The sequence below is a fragment of the Oculina patagonica genome, chromosome 8 (assembly GCF_052425735.1).
Source record: "Oculina patagonica isolate OP01 chromosome 8, crgOcupat, whole genome shotgun sequence".
Lineage (NCBI taxonomy): Eukaryota > Metazoa > Cnidaria > Anthozoa > Scleractinia > Oculinidae > Oculina > Oculina patagonica.
Window position 1 is genome coordinate 911867 of NC_135765.1, and position 21600 is coordinate 933466.

Consider the following 21600-nt stretch of genomic DNA (forward strand, 5'->3'; position numbering starts at 1 on the left):
TACATACATATACGTGTACCTGTACATGTACACGAATAGGTACGTGTATGTGTAAATTTACATATTATGTGCTAGTGATGAACAGTTTGAAAATTAATAAATGTTCTTTACTTTCTGACATTCCTTTACAGATTAATGCCAGTGGTATTTAAAGATCATCAAGCATTTGGTGAAAGGTATAAAATTCCATAAAGTCAACTTTGATGTTCTATACATTCTTACATGTCATAGCAATAATTATGAACTAACTAAAATAAATTTTTATAATTGTTTAATGTCAGCTCTTTGAATTTTTTTCTTTTCTTGACAGTGAGGAGACACAGGAAACCTTTTGCAAAACATGCTGGCTTTTATTTATTGTCTGCAAAGGTATGCAGCTCCACCCATAGTCTCATTCTGTCTGCTAAATTCTGATTATAAGCAACCCCATACATTTGGAACCCATCCTTGCCTCTTCCCCACCACTCTCCCGCCCCCAAACACACACTTTTCCAAGACATTGTGCAATTTTACGTTGAACTAGGCAATTAGTAATACAAGTAAAGTGCAGTAACTAGAAGCACCATGCACAGCATGTTGACAAGTTTGAATGTAAAGTTACCCTTGACTAATCTCTTATTAGCTCATTCCAAAATAGTTTTTTGATGCACTTACTGTACCCCCCCCCCCCCCCCGATATACCCCCCATCCCCATTTATAAGCTCAACCAAAACCCTTTATTTTACTAACCCTTTACTAAGCCCAGGTATTATTACTGGAATTGTTTGGTATTTACTCTTTGTTTGTTATGTCAACTGTTATTGCATTCTATTTTATTTGTGACTGCTTCAGGCTGGCATCCTCACCAGGTGACAGACTTGGTAACAGCATTTGACCTCTTATTGTGCTGTGTGGACTATGTACACAGAAGATTTTCACAGCAGCAGCAGTCCACAGGTGAAAATTGTTATTATGTTCATGGGCTGTTCATGTACATGTACATTGTACACTGGGATCCAGGCGAGGTGTCAATAAGGAATACCAATGAGCTACATGTAATAGATAATTTTATGTGCCAGCAGAAGTTTTCAATTTATTTTGCCAGGTCAGGTAGCTGATCTTGTCAAATGTTAAAATAATGTAGTTTTGCTTTCACAATTAAGTGATTTACGTTGCTTTTTCATTCATTCATTCAGGTCGCTCAGAGACAAATGGAAATCTGGTTAGAGTCTTAATTAATTTTCCTTATCAAAATTGTTCCAATTTTCAATACCAATAAGATCTCGCCAAGAGTATTTTATGACTGTACAAATTGTATGTTGCTATGTCAACTGCACGTTTCCTTTTTTTCCAGGAACATGGGATTCTTTCTGATCTTTGCCAAAAGTCAAATGTCCCTTACTCCAAGGTACATACATGTACATGTACTTGTAGGTCAGCTTCTACAATGATGTGTCATCACTATGTTATTTCTTACTTAAATGTATCCTTAAGGGGGCTGGAAATGGTTTCCAGCTCTTTCTAATACTTCTTCTTAAATAGATCATTGAACACCACCACTATTCATCAGTTGGTGCTATAATAATGAAATCAAATTATAAAATGCCCAATCATTAATGGACATGTCATGGTCATTGTTTTTGATTGACATAATGAAAAAAGCACCCATTAAACACCCACAGTTCTATATTTGAAGTGCTCAAAACTGCAAAACGAGCTCAGTGTCCCCCCCCCCCATTGTACATGTACCCTAACTATACTTAACTATGATCATTTTGATGTTGATTTAGGTTAACGCAGTATACACAGAGTACTTTCAGCAATTTCTGGAGAGCTGCTCTGAGGTACAAATTAATTTGAATTTACATTTGTATAATTTTCTTATGAATGTTAATTCGTCAATTCCAGACAGTAAGAAATAGCTTAGGTGTAGCCCTTTTACAGCTGTGGTCTTGCAGTACTGATTAAGCAACTGACTGATGGCATGAAAATCATAAAACAATAAATTAGCTAAACCAACTGTAACCGAGCTCGATTATACGTGACAAAGCAATTTTTCGGTTTCAATTTGTGGTTCTGTTTATCTCGGTTCCCACGGAAAGTATCCCTTTCGGTTATGCTTTGTGGTTGTATTTGTCACACCAAGCTCTGTCATATTTCTCCCACACGATACATGTGCAGGAAGGCAAATGATTAAATTTATCACGCTTTAGTATGCCAGCATTGTTTCAGGAAAACCGCTAAGATTACTGTTTCTTTATCTATTGTGCAGTTAGAGCACGTATATGTTTTGTGGTTATGCCTACATGAATGGAGACACAGAAAACAGGAAAGTTTCATTAGTTTGTGGCTTACCTAGCCAAGGTTGACCAATCGAATTGTTAAAAAACAGGATGTCAGCCATTTAGTTTCTTTGAGCTCGTTGTTTATTGTGTTAAACGGGTATATTAGACGCCCAACACGTTCTAATTACACACAAGTTAGAGTCCATCGCCGAACGAACATCTAGCCTTCCAAGTTCTTGAGAGTTCTCCCCTCGCACGGAGTGGGTAAGTGTTCTTTCTTTCGTATATTTCGCTCGGTGATTCTAGTTTGCTATCGAGGTCATCAAGACGATTATGTTTCCCGTCGTTAGATTCCTTCGTTTTCTAGTTTTCGTCGTTTACCTTGTAGTTCAAGAAAGAGTAGTTCGTCGTAAGAGTTTTCCTTATGTATTGTAGAGTTCGTAGTCCTTTAGTTTAGCTTTTAGCTTTAGTTTTATCGTAGGTTTTCCGCGACGAACGTAGCTTCCAAACATGTTTGTATTTCTCAATGACCTCGTGTTTAGTTCGCATGATTAGTCACGTGCCGTTTGTCACGGTTCATTACTCTCGTCGCTCGCTTCAGTAGCGCACGTGGTTTTGTTTACAAGTGTCGGTTTCTATAATTCGCTCGTAGTTTTAGCTATTATTGTGATTGTTGTACTCGCAGTTTAGTAATTTTAGCGCGTTTGTTCCTTAGCGCTATTGCCCTTTTTCTTAGCCTTTTATTATTGCCTTTTGTGCTTGCTTGCTTAATCTTGTTACTTACTAAATTTTTGTGTAATTGTTTGGCCAATAAATTGACATATACAGATTTCACATTTGTCATTCGTTGCTCGCTACCCTCTTTACTCGCGCGGCTCGGTCACATTTTGGTACCAGGAGTGGGGTAGCGAGAATATTTCGGTTCCAAATTTAAAGCACAAAGGGCACATAGAAGTTATAAAAGGGCAATAGAAGCCACTCCCAAGATGACCGAGGAGGACGTCACAGCACTGAAGACCAAAGTAGAAGAACTTGAGGAACAACAAAAACAAGCGCATGACCTACTTAAGACACTGCAAGCGCAAGCCGCCTCGCAACAGCAGGGTTCCCCGGGAACAGAAGGCACCCCACCCAAGCCAGAGGCAAGACAGCTGGTGGTTGTCCCCAATGAACATAGACTTAAAAAATTCAGTGGCAGACAAGGGGAAAACGAACTGTCCATTGACGACTTTATTGACAACGCAAAAAGCGCAATTACCTCTAGAGGACTACCCCCGTCCGAACAAGCAAATTTCATTTTCTCCTACTTGGAAGGACCCGCAAAAGAAGAGACCAAGTTGTTCCCTAAGGGTGACCTAAAGGAACCTGAAAAAATCTTTGGCCTACTCCAGGAATCATTTGGTGAAAAACGCTCAGTACCCCAATTACTAAAAGCTTTCTATGACCGTAGACAGCGGGAAGGGGAAACCCTGCGATCGTACTCCCACGCCCTGAGAGATCTGCAAGCTAAAATCCTAAAGAAACAGCCCAAGACAAGCGATAGCGACAGTGCACTAAGGGACCACTTCATAGAGAATGTCCGGGACTCGTTGCTCAGAAAAGAACTGAGGAAAAGTGTGCGTAGCCATCCAAGCATCTCCTTCCTTGACGTTCGAGAAGAGGCCATCCGCTGGGCTGAAGAGGATGAGAAGATCTCACCCCCTCGATCCCGCATTGTGTCATCCCAGGAGACAACCTCCTCGGAGCAACCGCCACCCCCTTCTCTGGCTTCGACTATGGCAGAAATCATGAAGACCCTGCAAGGTCAACAGAAGGCTATTGAAGACCTAGCTTCCAATATTAGTAAGATGAATTCCCAACAGGATATTGGAAGACAGAGACCCCCAACCCACACGCAGCCTTCCCCTCCCGGAGCTGGCATGACAGCTAACAAGTGCTTCCGCTGTGGATCAGCCAACCATTTTGCCCGCAACTGTCCATCCAGGAATCAGCCACCGCCCCCTAGGAATCTTCCCCCACGACCCCCACACCGTCCGTTAAACTAGTCCCCCCTGCCGCTGCGAGTCAGGTGGCAGGAGGGAACAGTCCTGGCTCATCTTGTGCCCCGCAGTTACCTGGATCTGTCTACGAGAGAGCAGTTGGCAGTTGTCCAGTCACCACTGTGAAACTGGGGGGCGTACCAGTTCGTTGCCTCCTTGATTCTGGATCACAGGTATCCACCATAACAGAAAGTTTCTTCAACCAGCACTTCCGCCCCAGAGGGAGCGACCTGTTGGACACTAGCAAATGGCTTACCTTGACCGCTGCAAATGGCCTGGAAATACCGTACATCGGTTACCTGGAACTCGACTTTGAAGCGCAAGGCATGACCATTCCCCAGAGAGGTATCCTTGTCGTAAAAGATCCCCTTGGCCCAGAATCAAGAACCCGTAAAGAAGCTGTGCCAGGACTGCTGGGTATGAATATCATACAGAAAATGAATGAAAAGGCAGAACAACTGGAGGACACTGCATGGACCAGTACCCTTCAGGCTGTCACTAGAGCTGCAACATCGGTGAGAGGACTCGCAAGGATTGCAAGCAAGAACGATGTTAGAATACCAGCTGGATCGATCACAACTGTGGACGCCACTGGCTATCGAGGCTCGCTGCCTGGAGAGGAAAAGTGTGTCCTTATTGAGCCCCTGAGGGATCAAACCCGCCATGGTCTGATCATTGCAAGCACCCTCACCTCTGTTCGTGGAAGGCACGTTAAAGTGCAAGTGGCCAATGTGGGACAAGAAGATGTCTGGCTTCGCCCACGAGAGCGAATTGGCACTATGCATGCAGTTTCCGGTGTCCAGGAAGACTACCAAGACTTCGACTTCACACAAGTCTCCGTCCATGAAGTAGTCATTCACCACAAAGATGAAAAAGCCCCAAAGCACAAAGAGTCCCCTAAGTCTCCTCCCCTATCAAGCCCTGCCTTTTCAGGTGATAGTACCCCCGAGCAACAAGCCCAACTGGATGAGCTTCTGGCCAGATACAAAGATATGTTCGTAACCGATGACGACGAACTGGGTTACACTGAGACAGTGAAGCACAAAGTGTTCACCACAGATGACATTCCCGTAAATCAGCCTTTTCGTCGGATACCCCCTAACCAATACCAAGAGGCCAAGGAACACATTCAGAAGCTCCTCGAACAAGGGATCATCCGCGAGAGTCACAGCCCCTACTCCTCACCAATAGTACTGGTACGAAAGAAGAATGGTAGTCTCCGTATGTGTGTTGACTATCGAAGACTCAACGCGAAAACTGTTAAAGATGCTTACCCTCTCCCTCGAATCCAAGAGTCCTTTGATGCATTACAAGGAGCAAGTTGGTTCTCCACCCTTGACTTGGCCAGTGGATTTAACCAAGTTGCTGTCGATGAAGAAGACAAGGCGAAGACTGCATTCATCACCCCTTTTGGACTGTTCGAATACAATCGAATGCCATTCGGTCTTTGCAATGCACCTGCTAGCTTTGCCAGGCTAATGCAAGCCTGCCTAAATGAACAAATCTTCCAAATTCTACTGGTTTACCTGGATGACATCCTGATTTACTCACGAACATTCGAAGAACACCTCGAGAGACTCGAAATGGTTCTCAACCGCCTGCGAAAACATGGTCTGAAGTTGAGACTAGAGAAGTGCAACTTCCTGAAGAGAAAAGTGACTTACCTTGGACATGAAGTCTCAGGTGATGGCATCTCCCCAGAACCCCAGAAATTGGCAGCTGTAAAAGAATGGCCAGTCCCAACCACAGTGAAAGAACTCAGAACTTTCCTTGGTTTCGCAAGTTACTATCGCAGATTCATTGACAGCTTTGCAAAGATAGCAGGACCCCTACACCAGTTGGCGAACGAATCCCTCCATGAATTAAAGACTATCAAGAAACTTTCCAAGCCATTTACAGCAAAGTGGAACATCAAGTGTCAGCAAGCCTTTGACACCCTGCGTGAGAAGCTAACTACTGCACCAGTGCTAGGATATGCAGATTACACCAAACCTTTCATTGTTGAGACAGATGCAAGCCATGATGGACTGGGTGCCGTGTTGTCGCAAGAGCAAGATGGCAAGCGATGTGTGATAGCTTATGCCAGTCGCCGCTTACGACCACCTGAGAAGAACATGCAGAACTACAGTTCTCGCAAATTGGAATTGCTAGCACTAAAGTGGGCAGTTACTGAGAAGTTTAGAAGTTACCTTTTAGGATCTGAATTTGTGATCTACACAGATAACAACCCATTAAGTCACCTTCAAACAGCTAAGCTAGGAGCAGTCGAACAAAGATGGGCAGCAGAACTGGCATTGTTTAAGTTCACAATCAAGTATCGCCCCGGGAGAGCAAACGGAAACGCAGACGCACTTTCAAGAGCAACACATAGACCTAGAGAACCTGAACAGACACACCCCCAAGTCGATGACATGGCAGACGTACAGATGAATGAAATTAACGCCATGCAACCCACCCAAATACCAATTGAATTGAGGGAAATTGTTATCAACAGTGCAGAACATGACCCACCTACCAGGGATACCCAGAAGACAACTCACACTGCTCTGCCTACCCACAACCTGTCTGACTTAAGAGAAATGCAGATGGCAGACCCCATCATAAGACGTTTCCACCTTTACTGGTCGAGAAATCAAAAACCCACCCTTCAAGAAAGAAAGCGAGAAACCAAAGACACACTGACACTGCTTAATCAGTGGGACAAGATCTCAGAAGAGAATGGAGTGATGTACCGTACCATCCAAGACCCAAACCATGGCCAGTGTAAACAGTTAGTCCTTCCCCAGATACTAAAAGAGAAGATTCTCACCAGTCTACATGATGACATGGGACACCAAGGTCTCGAACGTACTCTGCACCTTGTTAGAGATCGCTGTTATTGGCCCCGAATGAACAATGATGTGGAAGCCTGGATTAAGAAGTGTGAACGCTGTACGTTATCTAAGCAACCTCTTCCCCGTGTCCGTCCAGCAATGGGACATCTCCTTGCCACCAAACCGCTAGAAGTCCTCGCCATCGACTTTACCCTTCTGGAGCCAGCCACAGATGGCAGAGAGAATGTTCTCGTCATGACTGATGTATTCACCAAATTTACCCATGCAGTTCCAACTAAAGACCAGAGAGCCAGTACTACAGCAAAGGTTTTACTAAAAGAATGGTTCTTTAAGTATGGCGTGCCTTTGAGGATCCACTCAGATCAGGGACGAAGTTTTGAGAATGCACTCATTACTGAACTTTGCAAGTTATACGACATTAAGAAGTCGCGTACCACCCCTTACCACCCACAAGGCAATGCTCAGTGTGAAAGATTCAACAGGACCATGCACAATTTGTTGCGATCCTTACCACCGGAGAAGAAGAGAAAATGGCCTGAACACTTGCCAGAATTATTGTACGCCTACAATGCAGTACCGCATGCCTCGACTAGTTACTCGCCTTATTATCTGATGTTTCTAAGAGACCCAAGATTGCCTGCTGATCTACTACTTGGAGCAGAAGGTTCAGACCAACCAGAGATAGACTGGCTTGCCACTCATAAAGAGCGCCTGAGAGATGCTTACCTCAAAGCAGGGGAGCAACTCAGACACCAAGCAGAAGCCAGGAAAGCCGCAAATGACAAAAGAAGCTTCGACCCACCAGTTGAGAAAGGACAGTTTGTATATCTTCGCAGTCACCCAAAAGGCAGAAACAAGATCCAGGATGCATGGGACCCAACCCTGTATCGCGTTGAAAATACACCTGGACCTGAAGGAGTAGTCTATACAGTTGTACCAGCCCATGGCAATGGACCAGCTAAGAGAGTACACCGAACCCTGATGAGACCTTGTCAAAAGACAGTACAGCCGTGTCCAGTAACAAGCCCTGTCAGTCATTCCAGCCCCTCCAGTTCCAGACCCAGTAATAGAGTCCTAGATCCCGCACTTGGAGATGATGAGTTTATTGTAATGGCAAGAAGCCCCCGTACTGCAATGAATGCTGCAAATCCCCCAGACCCAGCATCACAAGTTCCAGAACCCGAGGAAATTCCAGAGCAGAACCCCACAGAAACTGCTGCAGAACCTCCAGATTCCTACGAGCCTGCAGTTCCAGTAATACCAGTTGCTGAAACAGAACCCCCAGGAGAAGTACCAGAGCCCCATGAACCCGCAGATCCAGTACCGTTAGCTGAAGCAGAACCCCCAGGAGAAGTGTTACCAGAAGAGCTGTTAGAACCTGTTGCTGAAGCAGAGGATACCACAGTTAGACGTTCAACCCGCACAACAGCAGGACAGAATCCCAACCCGTACAGAGAGCCCAGATCAGCAGTGAACAATTCTGTGACTGTTACTGTTAAGGACCTTCCGCTATATTTCATTTTACTTATATGGGCAATAGCATATAGCTTTTGGTAGAACATAAAATCAAGTTTCGTTTCCATAGAAACACATAGGTCTGTCGAGGACGACGACCTTAGCAGGGGAGAAATGTAACCGAGCTCGATTATACGTGACAAAGCAATTTTTCGGTTTCAATTTGTGGTTCTGTTTATCTCGGTTCCCACGGAAAGTATCCCTTTCGGTTATGCTTTGTGGTTGTATTTGTCACACCAAGCTCTGTCATATTTCTCCCACACGATACATGTGCAGGAAGGCAAATGATTAAATTTATCACGCTTTAGTATGCCAGCATTGTTTCAGGAAAACCGCTAAGATTACTGTTTCTTTATCTATTGTGCAGTTAGAGCACGTATATGTTTTGTGGTTATGCCTACATGAATGGAGACACAGAAAACAGGAAAGTTTCATTAGTTTGTGGCTTACCTAGCCAAGGTTGACCAATCGAATTGTTAAAAACAGGATGTCAGCCATTTAGTTTCTTTGAGCTCGTTGTTTATTGTGTTAAACGGGTATATTAGACGCCCAACACGTTCTAATTACACACAAGTTAGAGTCCATCGCCGAACGAACATCTAGCCTTCCAAGTTCTTGAGAGTTCTCCCCTCGCACGGAGTGGGTAAGTGTTCTTTCTTTCGTATATTTCGCTCGGTGATTCTAGTTTGCTATCGAGGTCATCAAGACGATTATGTTTCCCGTCGTTAGATTCCTTCGTTTTCTAGTTTTCGTCGTTTACCTTGTAGTTCAAGAAAGAGTAGTTCGTCGTAAGAGTTTTCCTTATGTATTGTAGAGTTCGTAGTCCTTTAGTTTAGCTTTTAGCTTTAGTTTTATCGTAGGTTTTCCGCGACGAACGTAGCTTCCAAACATGTTTGTATTTCTCAATGACCTCGTGTTTAGTTCGCATGATTAGTCACGTGCCGTTTGTCACGGTTCATTACTCTCGTCGCTCGCTTCAGTAGCGCACGTGGTTTTGTTTACAAGTGTCGGTTTCTATAATTCGCTCGTAGTTTTAGCTATTATTGTGATTGTTGTACTCGCAGTTTAGTAATTTTAGCGCGTTTGTTCCTTAGCGCTATTGCCCTTTTTCTTAGCCTTTTATTATTGCCTTTTGTGCTTGCTTGCTTAATCTTGTTACTTACTAAATTTTTGTGTAATTGTTTGGCCAATAAATTGACATATACAGATTTCACATTTGTCATTCGTTGCTCGCTACCCTCTTTACTCGCGCGGCTCGGTCACACAACAATTAAAAAATTACCGGTACTCAACATGAGTTTCTCTTAAACCAGTGACTGTACCTTGTTTGAACTCCTTTTTCTCTTTTTGTTTTCCACAGAAGAATACAAGAGATTTAGTAAATGTAAGTACTGTAAAATACACATTATAGACTGACAACACTGAACAGTCTAATCCCAATTACTTCAACCTTCAAGGGTAAAAAATGGTTTGAGGAATCGGGTGTACAGGGCTGGCTGTTCAGTGTTTTTATTTCTGGGAGACAATATTTTAACTGGCCCTTTGTTGATCTGCACAGGTGGATGACTTAAATTCCATGTATGAAGAAATATATGACAAGTCTAGAGATGTTGATGAAAGAGACTTCTTTGACAAAGATGGCTACTTGTGGATTCCCTTCAGTGAAACAGACAGCACTGCAACCTTGAATGGAGGTGCTGCCAATACAGCTGTGCATGACGAGTGCCATACAACTACAAATACAACAACCACAACAACATCTATTCCAGAATCAAGGTACTATAAGGGCTGGGGGACTGCTTTGATAATTCAGGGCTTGAAAAAAGTGCTGTCTTGTCTTTTGGGACAAGTAGATTTTGCTGCCGGGCAAGTCGTCTGCTTACTTAATCATAGAAAAGTAAAATATATAAAGGCAAGCATGCAACAGCCCATGACAAGCAAAGTTTGAGAGCTGATGAGCATTTACTATATTATTATGTTACTGAATGTACTCATCTATTTTCTGTTTAGAGGGTCTTATCTGACAGGTCAATCATCATTCACTGATTTAAGAGCTACACTTGAAGAGGCCAGGTACAGTATACAGTTCTTTCTTAATTGATGTTACAGTGGAATTTTGATTAGTCTAAATAACACATTGGTTAGCCTAAATAGCACTGGTTAGGTAGCTTGCAGTTGTGTAAATCATTACCTAAGTGATGATAGTTAATTGTTGAGTGATGTAACAGTGCCTTGTTAAGCAAGTTATCCAGAATCATATGTCAGTCGTAATCTCTTGTCGATCTGTTCGAACCACTTTTTGGTTCAATCTCCGAACTTCATGGCTCATCAAGGTTCTACTTCTCCCGTTCTTCCCCGACGTTCAGGCAGGAAAGTCAAGCCGAACAGGGATCCCGACTGTGAATACATGCAAATGCATATTGATCAACTCGATCGCGAACTCGCCGCGTCGGGGCTATCGCCTCATGCTCCGCTAATGACATCTCATGGTTCTCCTTTTCTGAGGCAGCTCTCTGATCCTCCGGTCGCTGTTTCACCCACGTCTACAATAGCAGCGGAGATCAAACTGGGTCAACTGCAGCAAGCAAAGTTGGCTCTCGAGCTGGAAGTTTTAAAGCTCCGTGCCACGGCTGTGGAACAAAAGGTTGAGGGGATTTGGGATTTCTGGCTCACATGGCTTGCGAGTCATGCAAGCCATTCTGGTTAGCCTAAAATTAATAGCACTCCAGTTAGCCTAAATAGCAGTCCAGTTAGCTTGCAGTTAGTTTAGGTAGCTTGTGGTTAGCCATTGTATTGGGATTCAAGATTTCTGGACCTCCCAATTGGCCCACTGGCTCACATATTGTCCACACTCAATCTGTTTAAAATAGCTTAACTGACCGACAATGTAGAAGTGCCATTAACAACACTAGCCCAAAACTGCTCAGGCTGACTGCTGTTCTTATTTTTCTTTTAGTCATATGCCAAGTCAGGAGCTGATCAGATTTTGGAATGTAAGTATGCTGTACTAGAGCTTAGATACTAGCTACAGTAGTTAACCCTGAGATTCCAGGACCAAAAGGCCAAAAGTACCTCTCTTTGTCAAAATCACACATGTTAATTCTGAATTCCAAGTCTTCCACTATTCCACCCAAAATTTTCAAAGTTCCTGATCATTCTTGGCTGCAAAATAACAAATTGTCTAGACTTGTCTTCATTCCAACTGTCTTAACAACTTTGAATCCGTCATCAGTTTGGTTCACCTAATTAATAGTTTAATAACTATTATGATGCAAGGAGTTATTTCTTTTGGCAGCTGTTAATTATTAACATCTTTTCATGCCCATGTAGTGTTGCCAAAGAAATCCTCAAAATCTAATACAGTCGCAATTAACTGGTAAGGATGTGAACTTTTCATTTTATCATATCACTGGTTTTTGTTAATGTACAACAACAACAATAGCAACTGTAAATGAAATGGGTTTTATTTCAATTTTCCAGCTGTCCAGGACAGTTTTATAAAAGGCTTTAATGATGCCGCAGTTACCCAAGACAGTAACACTTCAATTCAGGTAAATTATTGTTATATATTATACTGGTTTTTTAAAATATCATTTTAATTTCTGTCAGAAACCACAACTTAATTTAATGGGACTTTGCAAAGTTCTGTTGAAAACTTCCAGGAAGATTTCCAAGAAACTTAAATAACAGTGTCATGGAAAACTTTTCACATGACTGTAGACTGCCAGTTTATTTATTCAGCAAAGCAATCACAATGAACATAAAATCAAATTCTAAAGGAAAACAGCTTAACTGTTATTCTTCAGTTGGTTTGAGTTAACTGTTGCATTGTATAACCATTGCAGATTTTTGTTCTAGCGAAGAAGCTGTATTATAGAGTAATGGAAGCTATGCTTTTAGCGGTAAGTAAATGACTGTATAGTGAGTTTTGAATATAAAGTTGCTTACCATAATAATATCATCACTTGTATTAATTTTAGTTTTATAGGTAAACTGATACTGTAGTTTACCAGTCCAGTGTATCATTGAAATCTTCTCAACAAAATATATTGCTTGTTCCATAGGCCAGTAAACACAACAGCCAGCTCTTATCAGTTGAAGCGTTTTGTCTCTCAGTGAGAGATGGAACACTACCACTAATGGCCCAGAGCTAGTCTCAACACCAAGAGTGTTATGCTGTTAAGAGAACTAGAAAAGTTAGAAAGAAAGAGTAATTTTTATAAACTTTCTAAATTGTTGTCTTTCAGGAAGAGAAAAGATTATCTTGCAGTGACTTCAGGTAATGCATAATTATAGGTGTCAAAAAAAATAAATATAATAATAATAATAATAATAATAATAATAATAATAATAATAATAATAATAATAATAATTATAGGTGTCACCAGAGGCCAACTCATGTTTTCTCTTGTATTAACTTTGTTTCATTTGTTGTTTTCAGTGCTCTGCTTAACAGTTCAGCTTTTCATGTTTCCCTTATGGCCTGTTCACTTGAAGTGGTTATGGCTGATAAAGGACTTCCATGTATGTAAAGTTTTGTTTTTTATTCTTTTCAGACACAGTTCTTGTCTAAAGGAGAAGAACAAATAGGAGTATAATTCACCAAACTTTTAAACCTGAAACTGTAGGATCACTTATAGTAGGACTCTGCACGATCTTGAACAAAAAACCTTTGCCTTGGATTTGGTCAAAGTTTTTCAGTCATTTACTACTTATTGGTTGTAAAAAAACCCTGCTATCTTGAACTCTGTTAACTTGAACTTGGAATGTGCCCTCATTTACAATTATTTATTTTCAGGGCCAACTCTGGCATTTCCGTGGATTCTTAGCATTTTGAGATTGGAGGTAACATGAGGATGATTTAGTGATCTTGCTACAGTTTTCTAACTTAAGTCTGTAAAGGGCTGTGGCCTTGGCTTAGTAACTGATCTATGAGGGTTGAAGAAGAAAGAAAATTAAGTTTATTACCGCATGCTGAAAGAATGAAGAAATGCAGATACCACATGATGAAAGAGTGAAGAAATGCAGACAATAAAGTTCAGTCTGTAGATAGCTAGACTGTCATTTGCCTAAGTATACCTCCATACCTCTGACACACATTCATGTAAAACTTTATTACAACTAATGGTTTGAACGATCAGTATGAACAATGGCTAATTTTCCTTTGTATTTCAGGCATTTGATTTCTTCAAAGTGATTGAAAGTTTTATCCTTCATGAGCCACTTCTTGGCAGCAATTTAATTAAGGTGAGACGAAAAGTGGTTTTTTTTTTTTTCCTGATTTTTTTTTTTTTTTTGGCTTTTTTAAAAAGAAGGGGCGAAACGCCAAAAAAATTTAGGGAATATAATAATTTAAAGCCGAAACAACCCAAATAAACAGTGGTAAATTGCATTCCTTCAACATGTAGTGGCCTGTTTTGCCCAGTTTAATGCACTGTTCGTAGATTTCCCTACAGAAGCATTTAAACTTTTTTTTTCCTTTCAGCATTTAAATCGGATTGAGGAGCAAGTGTTGGAGAGTTTGGCCTGGACAACAGTAAGTATGAATGTTATAGTGAAGGATTTTTTTTTCATGTAGAAAGCTCACATGTCTTTTGGACAAAAAATTGTGTGCAGAGAATGAAGCATAGTAGAGTAGAATACACAAGTGATCAGTTTCATTCCTGAAGTAAGAATTTTCCATGCTACAGTCACTTGGTACATACTTTTTCTTTTAGGATATCATCAATGACAATTTTCTATCCTTGTTCCTTTATTTAATTCCAGGGTTCACCACTTTTGAAAGCAATGGAGACTTCCTACCCACATTCTGACCCTGTAGCAATGTAAGTACTAGGGTGGGGGCGGCAAGCCTTTTTTTTAAAAAGTAAATTTTTTTTTTTTTTCCACCCCACCCCACCCCAGCATAGTATGCCCTAGTAATTTGCCAGTACCCATTTCTACATGTACTCCTGAGTGGATAGAGGCACTGAGAGTTAAGTGTCTTGCCCAAGAACATAACACAATTTAATTCAGCCAGCACTCAAACCCTGGCCACTCGAACCGTACTGACCAGTTGGCGACCACGTCAATCAACTTGCATGTAGAATACCGTAATGATTCGATTTAGCGCCCTCCTTCCAATAAGCGCCCCCTTTCGAATAAGCGCCCCCCTTCGAATGTGTTTTTGTTAATAAGCGCCCCTATTCCAATAAGCGCCCCCATTCTAATGAGCGCCCTCATTCTTATAAGTGCCCCTATTCTAATAAGCGCCCCCTATTGTGGATAACTGCCCCTACTGAAGTCATCGACGTCGAATAGATAAACGCATGAACATTTACCGTACCGTACATGTATATATTTGCTGCTAAAATGCACAGTTCTTTTAAAAGTAGCTGAACTTTCAACAATTTGCTACTGTTACAGTTTCTGTCATTGTTAGTTATCTTAATACTTATTTAAGTTTTGTTTTGAATATTTGGTTGTTTCTCGAAAAATTAAATAAGCGCCCTGTCTCGAATAAGCGCCCTCCCTTGAGGTGCCAAAAGTAAATAAGCGCCCCAGGCGCTAAATCGAATCATTACGGTACAATGATTTGTTTGGTATTTTTTTAAGATTTTGCTGCCAGTTTTTGGACAAAGTTTATATTTTGCATGTGCTTGTGACATTGTTTTTTTTTCTGTTTAGCAGCTCTGGTCAACAGCGAAAGAAATCTCAACCTCTAAATCTGTTTTTAAGAAAAGGTTAGTTCCAAGAACAAGTGTACTCTACTAGAAACGTTTTTTTTTTAATGTAGTTACCCAAGAGTGAAGTCAGGATTGTGTACTGTTGAGATGTGGGCCTCGGTACAAGTGTTGTATTGTTTTACGCTTTATTTTATTCTTTCCTTGTTTTCGTATTTCTACAGTTAACCAGTTGGCCTATCATCGCTTAACATTGCTTTGCAATAAACTTGATGTTGACGATGTACTGGTGAGCATGATATAAATAGTAATTTTGAATAAGGATTTTTTGTTTTTTTTTTTTTTTTTTTTTTTTTTTTTTTTTTTTTTTTTTTTTTTTTTTTTTTGTTGACAATGAAATTGCAACTTTCCGGAGCTATAGAATACGAATGTAATTTTTCTTTTTTTCCGGGGGGGGTAAAAAAGTTCAGTATACCATTTTATTAATGCCTTTGTCTTCATTTCAGCGCGGTCACATGTGGACATGCTTAGAACAGTCATTAAGATTTCACTGGCAGTTAATGAAGGACCGCCATTTGGACCAGGTATGAAACGGGCTTACTTGCTTTCAGCATTTTAAACATAAAAAGTTAATGGTACCCCTTTCACATACCTGCAGATCCTTTTCGGAAGTTTTTACTAAAAAGTGGCTCTTTTTTTACGCCATAAAACACGGAGATAGATCGGCCGTTGGGTGCGTCTGTTTTAGATATTTTGAAAGATCCTCTTAAATATCTTTTTCACCTCCCTTTCTCCACTTCAAGTCGTGAAATCACCACCTTTCATATACCTCTGGTCTGAAAAAGGTAGCCCTTTCAAAATTCCTAATTGAGTTCAAAACGGGGAATAAGTAACTTTTAAAAAAAGAGGTGACTGTTGTTAACAAAGTAGTATTTTTTTTCGTTCCAGATGCTTCTGTGTGCAGTGTATGCTATCTCCAAAGTAGTCGGTAAAGAGATCCAGTTTAAACAGATCGTTTCGTCCTACAAAGGCCTACCATTTGCCTGTGCGCAAGTAAGTTCTTAACAATGCTGTGTGACCAGCATTTATATTCTTCTAAGTGTTCTTCGTACATTTGCTATAATTCCTCTTGAAAGAATTTGGAAGGCGTTTTTCTTGAGAGAAATAACGAACAAAAAACTGGGATGTAAAAGAACTTTTAGAACCGAACGAAGGCGGTCTAGGGTAGAAGGCCTGTCCCACGCTTTTGCATGAATGAATGTTGGACCCAAAGGGGCCGAAAATCCTCCTCCTTTTAAGCAAGAAAAGGACGAACTCCACTCTCCTCATCCTCCCTGTTTTGAGCACATTTGGATCTGGGTTCCGCATTGTTTTAGTTTTATTTCTTGCCTTCGCAGCTGTTATTTGGATCGTCACGGGCATTGCTGTGCCAAAATGAGTTAAGAGCTGATGATAACGAAAATAAACAGTTACCAAAACACAATGGCCGAGCCCTTAAAATTTTGTCAAACCTCCCTCTTAACAGGTGTACAGGGGAACTCCAGGTAAAGAGCAAGATTCTATCATTGGATTCTACAACAAGGTGTACATGGTAGCCATGAAGACCAATATTCTACAGTTTGCACCAAACAAGGTGAGCCAGCCAGCTCTTTCTCTATCATCTTTCTAGTCACTCGAATGTTGTAGATCCTGTTTATCTTGTTTACTGACTCTCGACGTAACGGCTACCTTTCCTGCCTGAGCCCACGGGCTTCGGAGGCGGTAGCGGTGTTGCTAAGCAACATGACGTGTGTTTTTTTAAATAAGTTGACGTAGCAACTTCGATGCTTGCACGAGCGCTCGTGCAATTAGGCTAAATTTCCGCCGTTCTCTCTCGTGCGCGCGCGTCCGGTCTTCGTTCCTCCCCGAGGAGGGTTTGGGGGAGAGAAGCTCGGGCTCATTTTCCCGAACAGCAGCTGATAGTCGAAGGTATCGTGCAATGTTCTGATTGATTTCTAAGATTCGTTATCTCTTGTAGTATTTTTATATGGATTAACCAAAAAGATTATTACAAATGGTGTTTCTTTTTTTTTCTTATTAGAATCCGCCTGTTTCTCCCGCTCCCAAGAGCTCGCTGAGGTATGCATGGTATACAGCTTGTTTGTCCCTTTTTTTTTCTTTTCTCTGTCTTTTCTTATGTGCTAAATCGTTGTTTGCTTGTTGCTTCTCCTCTCGCTCACCTACGTGGTTGGTCGTTTCTCTGCTTACCGTATATTTTGTTTCGTTTTCTGTTGAGGTGGCTGTGACATGTTGTTTTTAACGCTTTCATAGGATTCCTGGAAAGAAGAATTTTTATTTGTCTCCTTTGAAAAAAACTCCAAGCGAAACGTTGACTCCAAAATCAAGGTGAGAAAGCAGTTAATACGAAAATAATTTGTTTTATTTATTGCTTTTGATAAATTAAATTTTGGAGTTTTAATCTTTTTAGTCTTTCAGTTAGCTAGATAGTCTGTTTAGTGTTTTTAGTTGTTAGTTAGCTAGTTTAGTTAATTAGTTTGTTTGTTAGTCAGTTGGTTAACTTAGTTATTTATATAGCCTGTAGTTTTATTTTGTTATTTTTTTCTGGTTTATGAATTGATTTTTAACGTATTGTAATTATTGTATTTTTAAATTTATAATGTGAGGGCCACAAGTTTGTAAGTAAATGTTCACTTTTATGTGTTACCCTCTTTAAATAAAGACGTTCTTCTTTCTCAATATACTCGTCACTCCGAACAACATACTGGATTCTTCTTGCCTCAGTTTTAGCATAGCAATAAAAAAAATTCTGATAAACTGTTTTACGTGTTGTCTTTTTAGGTCGTTATACAGCTTCGGGGAGTCTCCAGGGGTAAGTTGATTGAATTGAAACCGTGTGCTAGAATAAACAGCTGAACCTTTTTCACTCCGAGAATGTCCAGGGTAAAAAAGAAAGGTCCTGAATTTTATGCTCAAAAGCTTTTGTATTTGAATGGTCACACACTATGTTAAAAGTGTCAACCACCTTGTACAGCGTATAGGCATACATAATATTCATTTCTGCAGGAGGAAAAACCTTAATCTGTACAGCATAATAAACAATACCAAGATTTCATTCAGTGATTTCTCAAAGTATGTTATTCAGCGTTTTCTAAAGAAAACATTTTCGTTCAATGTTTTACCCGACAATTTATCTTTTTTATAGAGAGGTCGTCCGCTGTTTCCACTCTAATGCGATGTTGTATATTTTATGTTTTATTTCTAGTCTGGTGACCGCGAGAGTCTGTCGAGAATCAACGCTTCAATGCGAGCAGCTGTGCACAGTCAACCCAAGGTTCCACAGAAGAGATTGCGCTTCGACGACTGTGACACCACCGAACCCGGGCCAGTCCTCACTAACGGCCACTCGACGGACAAGGAGACTGGGTCACATGTGAATGGAACAAATGGTTCAAAAGATGAGCAAGAATCTGAAACTACGGAACAGAGTTGACACATTAGGACATGTGACAGATTAAAGTCTATATAAAATCCTTATCACCTTATAAGCCTTATCGCCGTAGGTTTTAACGTATTTATCATCTTTGTAGCTTCAAAGAATTGCGCTTTAGAAACGATTTGTGCTTTATAACATGGCATCTTGCTTTACAGTACCCGCCATATAATCATATTACACAGTGCAACCCTAATTTGTGTAAAGATCCATTTCATGTTTTCCCTACTCAAAATGTCTCGATTCTGATTGGTAAATGATGAGTGCATTAAAACATGTTAAAAGTATAAGGAAATATGCCCACTGTGATCTCATCAAGATTGATTCTTTGAATTTCCCAAATTATGGTTGCTCTATTCCATGGTTCTATTTTATAAATGGGACCAGATGTAGTAAGTCTTTCCCATCTCGTTGTGGAGCCAGAAATAGCGAGTGGAAGAGACTGAATACTCTGGCCTTAATTGCCAGAGACACTTTTTACCATGGACGAGATGAAATTCACGCGTTATTATAAAAATCAGAAAACTCAAACATTTTAACTTTTCGTAGGAGAAAATCTTTTGAATAATTACAAAGATGAGTTTAAACTAATGTATTTATACATTCATCTTTATTCTAACTTATGATGTTACCAAATACTCGAATTAAACATTGAAATATTTAATATCAGGTTTTGGGTTTTTTTGTGTCTTGTTGGGTGCATGCCTTTTGTGGAGGATCTGTTCAATAGCGACCTTGATCGAAAGCAATTAATCTCCCCTGTCAATTTCAAGAGGGTTCCCCCTCTCTCCTCCCAGGAGTACAAATGGATCCCGGTGAACTGTAAAAGCAAACTAACAAACTCCTTTGCAAACTGTATTTTACCTTCCCCACCCCCTCACTCTACATTCGGCTTCACTCCTACTTCCTGGAAAGCGTTTTTCCCTCCCTCCCGAGGTCGAATCCAAGATGGCGCTCGCTCGCTAAAACACGCCCACATTGCAAGCTAAGGTAACAGCGATTGACTAACGGCCTTGAATTCCGACATCCGTCTTGAAAAGTCCTTGAATTTTTTTAACAAAGCTTGAAAATTACATATTTAAAACAGCATTTTCACCGGCGAAGAACTCGCGTGGACTGAAACACGCCTAGGGCTAAAATATGTCGATGAGTTCATAACTCACCAGTCAAAAAGGAAGGAAGGATTTACATTGTTTTCAATTTATGACTAGTATTACGGAAACCGCATGCTTGTTGCGGAGATAAGGTACTTCTGTTTTGAGGGTTTTGTCCCGTTAGGTCGCCGTTATAAAATTACTGAGAAGAAAATTTTTTTTTTTTGCATAGTTAACCAAGACGGAAAAACGTCAAAGAGGGGATAATGCACAGCAGAGAAACATGAAACAAGGATTATTGATATTAATTAGAAAAGAACGTTTGAGGAAACAGATCCAGACGAACTTGAAAATTATGAAAATTTCAGCTTCGTTTTCCAATTAATCGAGGTTTACCAGTCACATCTTCAATATTAGGAAAGTCTTCACTACTGTTGTCTGTGTATAAAATCAAAGTGACACTCAAATGCAGTATCAATGATGAGATGTCAGTTATCCTCTACTGACAGAAGCCAATGCTTTGTAATTCATCAACTGCCCTTTGGTCCAAGCCAAACCAGACGAGTGGGACTAGACAAATGACATGCATGAAATTCCTTGCAAAAAGATATGAATTCGGCCTCCCTTACATCATTTATGGTGACGCGAGGAAGGCCATACATACAGTATTACCGAAAAAGATTATTTTGTACATCTACGTCTACATCATTTAAGGCTGAATTTCACTGGGCATATGCACAATCATCAAGCAGACTATTAAAAAGTTTAACTACATATTCTTGCCCTTCTCCATGTCTTCTGATTGTATTACTCATAAATTATTGAAACATAATTTATTACGAAATGGAGGAATAAAAAATACCAAACACCATAATCAAGCAAAAGTGTAGGCCCATTAAAAGAACGAACACACTCATTCATACAAATACGGGTAAGAAAAATTCCCAGTTAATGCGTGACAAAACAAAAAAACAAAAAATGGTGTAAAAAGTGTCATTTTGTGTAGTTTACAAACACAAACGTTTCAGGCATAGCCCTTCTTCAGTGTGAAACCGTTTTCCTGATGTGTACGCGATCGTATGCCTAGACACAGAAAGCCGGATATTTTTTAGGATTTTTAGACCATCACGAGATTTTTAGAAATTTTGGAGATTTTTAGAAAATATGGGATTTGTGGGGGATTTTTAGATGATTTGAGGAAAAAATTGTTCTATTTTCTTTACCGCTTTATTTAAAACTCCTATGAAATGATATTTTTGTCCCATTGTTTACTAATAAGTGACTGCTAGTCTGCAATACAATTGTGCAGCGTTGTTTTCTATTCTTAATGCACCCTAAGATTTCCAAGGGTGGTAAGTTTCAAACATATGGCGGAGCCAGCGGAGGAGCCAAGTGAAGCTATTTCTATTGAAGATGCGCCCAGTGTCACTCGAGAAAAACAAAAAATTTTGGGATATTTAGGGATTTTAGCAAATTTTTGGGATATTTAGAAAATTTTTGAGGGATTTTTAGGGAAAAAACTGGGAATTTCCGGAAAGATTTTTAGAGCATTTTTCGAAATATTAGTGTCTAGGCCTACGCGATTGCATGTTAGATTTAAAAGGCCCAAGAGCGCGCGGAAGCCTAAGCGCGCGCTCATTCTTATGCTGCCCTCACGTTGCATGGCACGAGGCATAAGGACGAGAAAACAAACATCAGTGCA

General features: G+C 40.5%; 2 protein-coding genes across 5 annotated transcripts in view; both read left to right on the forward strand.

Moving 5' to 3' along the window:
- Positions 1 to 19468, forward strand: part of LOC144662195 (retinoblastoma-associated protein-like) — a 29541-nt gene extending 10073 nt beyond the window's left edge. For 2 of the 3 annotated variants that reach the window (XM_078522954.1, XM_078522956.1), the window contains exons 6-33: positions 132 to 176; positions 311 to 369; positions 832 to 936; positions 1176 to 1201; positions 1334 to 1387; positions 1770 to 1823; positions 10013 to 10036; positions 10211 to 10428; positions 10663 to 10725; positions 11609 to 11645; positions 11983 to 12028; positions 12133 to 12203; positions 12498 to 12554; positions 12900 to 12931; positions 13094 to 13176; positions 13451 to 13497; positions 13828 to 13899; positions 14138 to 14188; positions 14419 to 14477; positions 15319 to 15374; positions 15539 to 15603; positions 15821 to 15898; positions 16263 to 16367; positions 16840 to 16947; positions 17395 to 17432; positions 17625 to 17699; positions 18153 to 18183; positions 18577 to 19468. In XM_078522954.1, the coding sequence (XP_078379080.1) occupies positions 132 to 176; positions 311 to 369; positions 832 to 936; positions 1176 to 1201; positions 1334 to 1387; positions 1770 to 1823; positions 10013 to 10036; positions 10211 to 10428; positions 10663 to 10725; positions 11609 to 11645; positions 11983 to 12028; positions 12133 to 12203; positions 12498 to 12554; positions 12900 to 12931; positions 13094 to 13176; positions 13451 to 13497; positions 13828 to 13899; positions 14138 to 14188; positions 14419 to 14477; positions 15319 to 15374; positions 15539 to 15603; positions 15821 to 15898; positions 16263 to 16367; positions 16840 to 16947; positions 17395 to 17432; positions 17625 to 17699; positions 18153 to 18183; positions 18577 to 18804 (1987 nt within the window). In that variant the 3' untranslated portion in view covers positions 18805 to 19468. The remainder of the gene's footprint in view (positions 1 to 131; positions 177 to 310; positions 370 to 831; positions 937 to 1175; positions 1202 to 1333; positions 1388 to 1769; positions 1824 to 10012; positions 10037 to 10210; positions 10429 to 10662; positions 10726 to 11608; positions 11646 to 11982; positions 12029 to 12132; positions 12204 to 12497; positions 12555 to 12899; positions 12932 to 13093; positions 13177 to 13450; positions 13498 to 13827; positions 13900 to 14137; positions 14189 to 14418; positions 14478 to 15318; positions 15375 to 15538; positions 15604 to 15820; positions 15899 to 16262; positions 16368 to 16839; positions 16948 to 17394; positions 17433 to 17624; positions 17700 to 18152; positions 18184 to 18576) is intronic. The other variant, XM_078522955.1, reaches the window with a different exon arrangement.
- LOC144662075 (uncharacterized) lies at positions 2383 to 4315 on the forward strand. Of its 2 annotated transcripts, none has more exons than XM_078522805.1 (2): positions 2383 to 2630; positions 2665 to 4315. In XM_078522805.1, the coding sequence occupies exon 2, from the start codon at positions 3251 to 3253 to the stop codon at positions 4307 to 4309; it is 1059 nt and encodes a 352-aa protein (XP_078378931.1). In that variant the 5' UTR covers positions 2383 to 2630; positions 2665 to 3250; the 3' UTR covers positions 4310 to 4315. The 2 variants fall into 2 exon arrangements, with proteins under 2 accessions (XP_078378931.1, XP_078378932.1); XM_078522806.1 differs by having other exon boundaries at positions 2383 to 2528; positions 2980 to 4315.
- Positions 19469 to 21600: the final 2132 nt, after the last annotated feature.

Coding starts and splice junctions, on each gene's coding strand:
- LOC144662075 (XM_078522805.1), top strand. CDS start 3,251: ATGACCGAGGAGGACGTCACAGCACTGAAGACCAAAGTAGAAGAACTT.